This window comes from Vigna radiata, chromosome 5 (genome assembly GCF_000741045.1).
Source record: "Vigna radiata var. radiata cultivar VC1973A chromosome 5, Vradiata_ver6, whole genome shotgun sequence".
Taxonomy (NCBI): domain Eukaryota; kingdom Viridiplantae; phylum Streptophyta; class Magnoliopsida; order Fabales; family Fabaceae; genus Vigna; species Vigna radiata.
In genome coordinates, this window is record NC_028355.1 from 36801717 (window position 1) to 36811465 (window position 9749).

General features: G+C 34.4%; 1 protein-coding gene across 1 annotated transcript; it reads left to right on the forward strand.

Moving 5' to 3' along the window:
- Nucleotides 1-2667: 2667 nt before the first annotated feature.
- LOC106760692 (high mobility group B protein 1-like) lies at nucleotides 2668-3078 on the forward strand. Its single transcript, XM_014644098.1, has one exon. It carries the CDS (start codon nucleotides 2668-2670, stop codon nucleotides 3076-3078), a length of 411 nt encoding a protein of 136 aa, XP_014499584.1.
- Nucleotides 3079-9749: the final 6671 nt, after the last annotated feature.

Genomic DNA, 9749 nt, shown 5'->3' on the forward strand with positions numbered 1-9749 from the left:
TTACCACCACCTTTCTACGAATCACGATTCCAGAAAAAAGAAGGGAAATGAGGTTTTCTCCTAGCAACATGACCTTGTGCCATGGCGGAAGAGGAAGAAACTCTTCCTGTGTTGTGTAATGAAGAACGGGAGATCAGAACCCCATTTTCGAAGAACTTGGTCTCCTAGCACATCAAGGTTGCTGGAAATCCAGAACTTAAGGAAGACCCCATTGGAGGCCAAGAAAGAAGGTCCTGAATCATGAGTACCAATCCAAAGCTCGGCATAAGGATCGTCCGCGTGAAATGGAGTGATGGGATTGAGCGCATAAATACTGTTATGAAACAGGTAGGCTTTTTTTTACAACAAGAGGGGGGGTGAATTGGTGTTAAATCAAAGTTAAAATCTTTTCGCAATCTTGGTATGAAAAATTCAAAGCTTTTGATCTTTCCTTGAAATGCAAGTTATTGAAAATGTAATGTAGCAGAAAAACGCAGTTGACTGCCTAGTAGATATAATCGACTGGAAAGTAAAGAGTGTAGGAATCAGAAAATTCAAACACTGTGTTTATACTGGTTCGGCTAACAATGCCTACATTCAGTGTCCTTTCAACCCATGAAGCAAATGCACTATAATGGTTGCGGTTTTTACAACAAGGAATTTATAGAAGCAACACACAAAAATATAAATCTCCTCTCTAGCCCAAAACCAAATATAGCTGCACACACAAAACCAGAATTACAGGAAGAATCCTCTCTCCTGCAATCTGCAACCACGTCGAACAATCCTCAACGTGTCACCAGCACTCTTCACAGGATGCCAAGCCTATCACAGTAGACTTCACAGGTTGCCAAGCCTTCAGTAAAAAACCAGCAGTCTTTCGCAGGATGCCAAGCCTATCAAGATCAAACCAGAAGCACCTCTCTCTGCGGATATTGATCAAACAGTGAGAACAATGACTCTCCTTCTGAATTCCTCTTAAGCAAGATCACCACCGTCTTCTTGGAGAATTCTTGGAGCTTCTAACGAATTCAATCTGAAACAGGAAAATGAAAATGTCAGATCACAAAAGTCACAGAACAATTCGCGTTCTGTCTATTTATAGTTTTCTATTTCAACATATTGATTCATAGTCGAATAGCCTACTAATAGAGTCGACTGTATTAAAACAGTTATAACAGACAGTCAACATAAAGGCTCCTCAGTCAACAAAACTAAGACTCATTTATTACAGTTGACCAGGTCATATAATTTTAACTAAGTTTTGAAAATATAGCCATTGGAGCGTGTAGGCTTAAGAAAATTTCAAACAGAACAGTAACACAGTCGAATATGCATATCACAATGTCGACTGACACATGAAAAATCACTTTGAAATTTTTTTCAACTCAAATCTCACATAGCACATGTTCACAAAATCTGTACAAAGATTTTAGCATAGTCGAATCCATTAACAGTGTATTCGACTGGACTAGAACTTTGTTACAACACATATAAGTTCAAAAGGTACCTGTGATCTTTTCTTTCAGAAATGTGTAATGATTAAAATCATTTTATCTCATATTTCAATACAATCATGTTCCACAAATATAACACTCAATCAAGCATAGGAACATACAATGTAATTCAATCAAAACATGTTCAACAAATATGACAAACTTTACAAATTAAGAACATGTAATACTGGAACATATGTACTGTTATTAAGCACTGAGTTGTCATCATCAAAAACCAATTTGATATAGAGTTTGTGTTGTCAACAATCTCAACAAATACCCTTCTTAATAAGGTTGTCTTGATGCTTTTCTGGATGAACTTGACGAATGGGGATATTTTTACCACTCTAATTTTAATTATGAAAGAAATGAAATAGTAGAGGGTATACTTATGTTCTCAATCCACTGGTTCCCCCTATTTAAATAACTTTTGGAAAATTGATTAAAGAATTGTGTCGCTAATCTTTACATTACAATTGTGAAGTCTTTCCTTTTCCATCTGTTCCACATAAGCCCAAATAAGAAAAGCTATCATTTTTTAACTTAATTTATTTTTAATGCATAACTTACCAAAGTATGAGGATATTTTTCAAGAAGTTCAAGGTATGGCTATAACAACTGCCCACTTTAGAGTTCATTAGTTGCTTCTTTGTAGTATTTCGCAATTTCTTTCTAAAATCCCCTCTCCCTTCCCCTTTCCATTATGTTTCTTTTAAAGAAAGATGATTATTTTGTATAATGAAAACATTATTTTTAAAGATTTTGGTTTGCTTTTAACTGTATATGTCTAAGCCTTTTCAGAGTAATCTTATATTGAGTTATTGTCAATATGGTTTGCCATTGATCAATTGCATTTTTATTTTCTTTATTATTTTTGCACTTCAAACCCATGACCTCTTATATTTTAAGTCTTAATTAATCTTGTTTTCACACAACTGTTCAGCGTTGAGAGTTCTCTGGGATACGATACTTGGTCTTACCATTTTATATTACTTGTGCGACTCGGTACACTTGTCGATTTGCCCCAACAATCACTCATGTATGTGAGAATGCTGGGGTCGACTCGTCGGATGCCCTGTTTGAGAGGCTGCACAAGACCATTGATCGCGCCTACTATACACAATATTGCTTTCTAGATGAGGAGGGTCTACCCATTCCTACTCCTTAGCCTCCTCGGCCCCATAGGTGCCACATGCCAGCCCAGCAGGACCAGCCTCAGCAGCCCCATGAGCATCGCCAGCCTGCTCAGCTAGATCAGCCTACCCAGCAGGATCCGTTCCAGATGTTTGACATGCGGCTGACCTTGATTGATGCAAATTTGGAGGCAGTCAACAGGATTGGTCTAGCGCAGGCGGAGATGATGAGGCAGGTGTTTGTGGTCTCCCACCTTAACTTTATGACTCCAGCTGAGTATGCTACTAAGGTAGCTTGGCCTGAGGACCAGACCCATTCTAGTGGGGGAGGTGGCACATCTTCTGGAACACAGGCGATGGAGGAAGATGAGACTGATAAGGAGGAAGATGCTGCTGAGAACGAGGTTGAGGATGATGATGAGGAGGATGACGACAACGAGGATGAGGACAGTGATGGTAGTGTCTCTTAAGGCTCGTGGATCAGGACACTGCACTACATTCTGTGGAAACTTTTAAATTTTTGTCATGTTTTTAAATTCAGTTTTTACATTTCAGTTTTAGTTACTGTCTTTAACTTTGAACTTGGTTAGTTGGATGACTTGTTTGCAATGGTTTGGTCTTAAGGAATTATAATTTTTGCTTGGTTTGAATTAAAAATCTTTTGTGTTTGCTCTGATTCCACTTGATTGATTTTTAAAATCTGTTGAGATGATGTTGGTTGAGATGGTGGTTGCTCATAATTGTTTTGGATAGATGATTGGTTTTGATTGTGGTCAATATTCTTGGCATTCTGGTGATAGAATTTGGAACCGTGAGTTAACCTGTGAGGTGTTGTGCCTTAGATTGATTGTTGAATGCTACCACTTTGGTATCACAATTAACTTTGCCCGAGTTTCTTCTTTTGAACTATTCACTTGCTTGTTACAAATGATCAGGGCCCTCTTTTCTTCTACTTCTTCTACATTTTGAGCCAAATAAGTCAATGCCAACCCTTTGAACCCAAAAAGAAAAAGAATTTTCTCATTCCTTGAACCTTGAGCTTGATGTGAAAAACCCTTGACTTCCTCACCTTGAGTTGAGTAGAGTATTCATTTCTGGTATAGGATAATGGTTTAAGTTTGGGGTAGTTGGGGAAAGCATGATACAAAGGAGCATTGAGAAAAACAAGAAAACAAAAAGAAAAGGAAAAGAAGAAAGAAGAACAAAATCAATAAAAAGAATCCAATGAATGAAAGTTGGAAAATGAGTGGAGAATTGGTTTTAATTGTTTTGAAGCAAAAGAGAGAATTATGTTATCCTGCTTTGATTTGTCTGCTCTCTTAACTCAAGGTGCTTTGTATCAAGAATAACCAAATTTTCTTCTTAACCCAACCACAATTCTAGCCTTAAAAAGTCCTTGTGATGATAATGTTCATGTGAATGTGTTTGACTTGAAATGAAATGAAAGACAAAGTTGATCTGTGTGACATTGTGATAGTGGAGTGAAAACAACACACCTCATGATACACAATTGAGCTTGAGTGAAACACTTTTTCTGGTGAGGTAAGGTTCCATGCAATTCAGGAAAACGTTTTGCCATGTTTGTTGATCCCTTATGAAGCCTTTGCATCTGTCTTATGATCTTTTTTCTGTGAGTACCATATTTTAAGCTTGATTTGTCGGCTCAATTATCTCTTGCTTCATCTTTCCATGATGAGCATCATGTTTGATTGGTTTATTTGATTGAAACTGCTTCCTTGAGCTGCTAGACCATTGTGATTGAGTCGTTTTGTTTAAACCAAGTTCCCTTTTTGCTTGAGGACAAACAAAGTTTCAAGTTTGGGGTTGTTGATAACGGTAATTCTTACCATTATATATGGTGCAATTTTCTTACCAAATAAACTCTCTTGAAGCTTGAAACATGCTTAATCCTCTCTTTCATCTAACTTTGTGAATAACTTTAGCTTAGGTTACACACACCAATTTTCATCACTAATTCCTCAAATTTTGTAGGAACTTTGTGTGCTTTGGAAGAACATCCAAACTATCAAGAGTGGGGAGCCAAGGACGAGCTAAAAAAGGAAGTTTTGAAGAAGTCTCTCTGCAAACATAATGCCTAGGTGCCCCTAAAGGGGGTTGGGCGCCCTTTGATTCGCTGTTTGTGCTTAATCTTGGCGCCCGGGCACCCCAGGAAAGGGGGCTGGACGTGACTTTTTGCTGACATGGCACCCTAGACCTATTTAAGGCTCACATGCAACGAGGGTGCCATCTTCTTGGCGGCTGAAGCTCGAAAACACCCATTTGGACCTGCGGGAGCTGATTTTGGGCAATGGGAACTCTCATTTCTCCTTCCTTGGGTCTTCATCTCTTCCATTTTCTTCCATTGTAAGCTCAAGCTCTCCATGTCTATGGAGAGCTAAGTTCTTTTTGTTGGGGAATGATGTAAACTATGAAACTCTTTTGTAAATGCACTTGTTTTGAATGAATATAAGCTTCTTTCATTATTTGCTAGTGTTTATTTCCTTTGTTTAAAGCTTGTTCCGACTTGATCAACCATAACATGATTCTAGGGTTTGCTTAATGTTGGGAAATGTTGTGTGAACCTTGAACTGGACTAAACACCTAAGGGAAATTTTGTCTAGGGATAGAGCTTGGACCCTTAGTTGTCTTAAACCTCTTCTCTTAATGTAAATGAACTTGTTAGGTCGCCAAGGGATTGGGATTTAACAAGTAAATCTAGGCTCTCTCACCAAGAGATTGGGTTTGAATAAATGAGTGGGTTGACGAGAGCGTTATAATGAAGAAGTAGTTATGTGCATTTGCATGAGAGTGTAATAGTTGAAATCATTCTCCAACATCTCCATTCCATATCAATTCTAATCATTTCATTTCCTAGTGTTTTGACCATAAGAAGTTCAATATTTTACTTATGAATTATGTGTATTTTCATTGCATTAATTCACATTAAAGGGAATTATTCTTTAGTCTAAATTAGTTAGAGTATTATACGATTGTAAAGTTTTATACGAGTCTCTTGGGATACGATACCGGTCTTACCAGTTTATTACTTAAAACGATTTGGTACACTTGTCAATGAGTTAACAATGAGTTAGAAGGAGAACTTGTTTATTTTCAATATAAGTTATTGCAGAATGTGGTTGCAAAAAGGAGACATATTGGTGTGTCTAATTCTTCCCAAAATTCTCATCAATTCCTTATTTCTAAAATTTAATTTGAAGTTGGTAATATTGTTTGGAACCAGGAATTTGTTTTTTTTAAACATAGAGTGATAGTCATTCTTGATTTTGTAATTGCAGATAATTTAATCTATAGTGTTGCAAAGAGTTTACCTTATGAGATTGATAAGGCACATCAACAAAGATGGATTGATGTTATTGTTAATCAATATCTACGCGATCTTAGAGAGGCAAAAAAGCATGGCAGAAAAGAAAGAAAGCACAGGCAGTATTGGCTACTGGAATTGCTGTTGCAGCAACATCTTTTTGGTCATTCCGGAAAGACACATTAGATGAATTTATGCAACAGGAGGTCGTAGATACTTCTTCTTTAGTGGGTTTCTTTGTGTTTTTACCTTTTGTTACTTTCTTTCTTGCTTTCCAATTCTACAAAACACTTCTTTTCTAAAAATTTCAATTCACTCCCACTTTTGTAAGAGAAAAAATGGAACCGAAGGTGAAAATCAAAGACTCAAAAACCTTAGTCCATTTTTCTTTTCCCCAATTTCTCTATTGCTCCTTGCTCTCGGACCACCCAACTTGGGAAAAAGAGGGTTTCTTTGCAATTGTGGTTTTGGTGGCGATGAGCATCTAGAACCTTGACTCACAAAGTGGCGTTGAGTGAAGAGCTAGTGATTCTAGTTGTTTGAAGGAGGCGACACCGTTGTGGAGGTGCGATCTGGGTAGGGCTTCTTCGTCACATAACGCAGGAAGAGTTTCTTCCTCTTCTGCCATGGCACAAGGTCACACTGCCTGAATAGATCACCATGTTTCAGAAAAAATAAAAGTGATGTGGCATACCATTAACCACATTAGATTAAATTTAACGGCATTGGTTTTGGATCACGAAAAACCTTAAGGATAATGATCAAAGTGTAACAAAGTTTGAAAGAGGAACTAAAACTAAAATCGTTTGATAGTTGAGAAACTAAAAGCATATTTAACCCTAAAAATAATTATTTTGATTATCAATCCAAAAACAATTCAATATCATCACACACAAACATAATAAACCATATAAACTACTCATGGATTTATATTTATGAAAAATTCAATAAATAGAATATGTACTGATGGTTTCACTAATGGAAAAATACCTTTTTATAACGAACCTATTATAACGTATAAAATTTATAATATAAAACACGGTAGCAAACTTGTAAATAAACTCAAGACATATTATAACGGAATTTTAGAAATCAGTTATAATATCTCTACAGTTTTTTAACCCTAGATTTCATTTCACGTTCGATCTCACTTTCGTTCTTCTCTTCCTCTCTTCCGCTCTTCGACTCATCCCTATCACTCGCATTTCTCGGCATCTCCGTCGCCAGTCATATCATCTCGTATTCCTTCTCTCGCTCTCACGCTTGGAGGTCTCATTTCATTTCCTCTCACGCATTCGAGCACTTTCATTTCTCACATCAGAGAGTCTTATTCTAATTTCTCTCCATTTAGGTTTCCTGGCATCTTCCTTCTCGAGAGAGATCTCTTTGCCGCTCCCCGTTCATCATCACGGTAAGCCTTCTTCACTCACAGAATCATCTTCATTTCCTTTATCCTTCATTTTCCACCGAATCATTCGTAGATCTAAACCCTCCGTTGGGGTTTCGTACAAAAATTTTTACGTCATAATATTTTCTATCTTATTATAACGCACAAATCAAAATTGGTTATAATAAACTGCACATATTATAACGTACTTTAGAAATTACGTTATAATATGTTCTAACATATTATTATAACGTACTTCAAAAACTACGTTATAATATGTTCAATATACTATAACGTACACGTTATAAAATGTGTGAACTTTATTATATCGTCCAGAACTATATCTCCAGAAACTACGTTATAAAAAGTCATTTTTGTATGTTATAAAAAGTCATTTTTCCACTAGTGTTTCTAGAATATTTGTATCAAACATATTCCACTAGATACTAATATTTAATCCTACCCAAGATTTTGATTAACATGCTAATTTAAGAGCAATGAATTAGAGTAAATTATTACAACTCAAATTTTCATATATACACATATTATAGTGTACAATGCCCTCCGTCTTCAACTTCAAATTGTGTGAAATTTTAGTTTATGCTACTTAGAATATAAGTGAAGCAAGGGAATTTGTTTTACAATATAAATATCTTAACTTAATACATGAATAAAACAATAATTCATATATCATCCGAGATTGGTAATTCTAAATTCATACAATTATTGTCTTTTTCAGCGACCATTTTCATACAATATAACTCATTTAAATAAAACTAAAACATCAATTAAATATACAAACTAATATCATATTTACACTTATATTTAACATTCACAATGAATCTATTAATGGGACAAGGATAACAAAAAATTAGCATAGAAAAATTGTCTTGCTTGAACAAAAATTTCTTCTTTTGAACAAAAATTTAGTCGAGAATAAGGATTGAGTTGTGACATTGTTTTTGCTTGAATAAAAAGTTCTTGAAGTGAAAAATAGGGTCAAAAACAAATATTGAATTTTTCTCTATTTTCATATATATATATATGAAAATAACATTCTTATTAAATTTCAAACATTCGAACTGTTTCAAACAAAATCATATTTCCTGTATTTAAATTAAGGTATTGTGACAAAGTTATCTTCACGTCTAAACAATCTACCTCAAGATTTAATTACTATTTTGGTTTTAATTCATATAATTTTCATCATTTTCAATAATATTTTCCATACAATATAATTTATTTAAACAAAATCATAAATCAATTAAATATACTAAATATTATTCATTTTACATTTATAATAAACATTAAAGTAAAATTCATTAAATAAAAAAACAAAGAAATTAAAATATTTTTTTAGGTTGAACGAAAATAGGCTCGCTTGAGCGAAAATTTTATCATTTGAACGAATTTTGGGTGTATTTATGGGTGCGAAAAATTTTTTGCTTGAGCAAAAATAGTGCTAAGAAAAAGGTTATTTTGTGCTATTTTTAAGCAAAAATAGTGTTAAGAGAAAGGTTATTTTAGTTTTATGTTTGTCTTTGCAAAAATGGGACATACCAGATCTTGCTTTATTTTCACTTGAGCGTAAAATTCAAACAAATAAGCCTCAACAACAAAACCAACCAGATAAAACAAATTGAGAGGGTCATTTTTTTCAATTGGCTCTTCCAAGATTTACAAGAAAACACTAACATAAAAATGACTTTTAACGTATGTTATTTTCGACTTTTGGTATTAAACAATATGCAACAAACACTTAGGTTTATTAAAAAAACGTTGAACGAAAAACTTTTTTAAAAGCAAAAGCAGTAAAGCACATTCTAATTTTATACTGGTTCGCTCCAACCTGAGCTACGTCCAGTTCTTCCATAAAATCCTTTAAGTGGTTCTATTAAAAATAAGTTTAACCACTCTTAATTTACAAGCTAATCGACTAGTTAGACAAGTTTCACCACTCCTGATATTAACACTAGTCCAACTGACTAGAACATTTAACGTCACTATGTTAAACTTTATTATATGTTTTTGAATTCATAAAAACAATACAATGGACTTCTAAAAACTTGCAAAAAATATTTTCAAAGATAAGTCTTAAGATCTTAAAGAAAGAAGCAAAAAGTGTATAGTAAATATCTTGATAGCAAAAGTTCTTCTTCTCTTCATGCAACTTCTTTATATAGACTTCTTTAAAAAAAAAATCCATTCTCAAAGCTTTTGACTTTCTTTAGGGATGTAATCTTTATGGTACAGTCAAAAGTTATGTTGTGTTCTCATAGGACACATGTACTATGTATGAATGAGAAAAACAGAAGGTATGTAGAAAACATTCCTTGAATATTTTAATGTCTCTAAATGTTTTTTTATTCCAAAAAAGTTTTTAAATAAAGTTGATAATCTACACAAAAAAAAAAACATAATACAATAGACAA

Coding starts and splice junctions, on each gene's coding strand:
- LOC106760692 (XM_014644098.1), top strand. CDS start 2,668: ATGCCAGCCCAGCAGGACCAGCCTCAGCAGCCCCATGAGCATCGCCAG.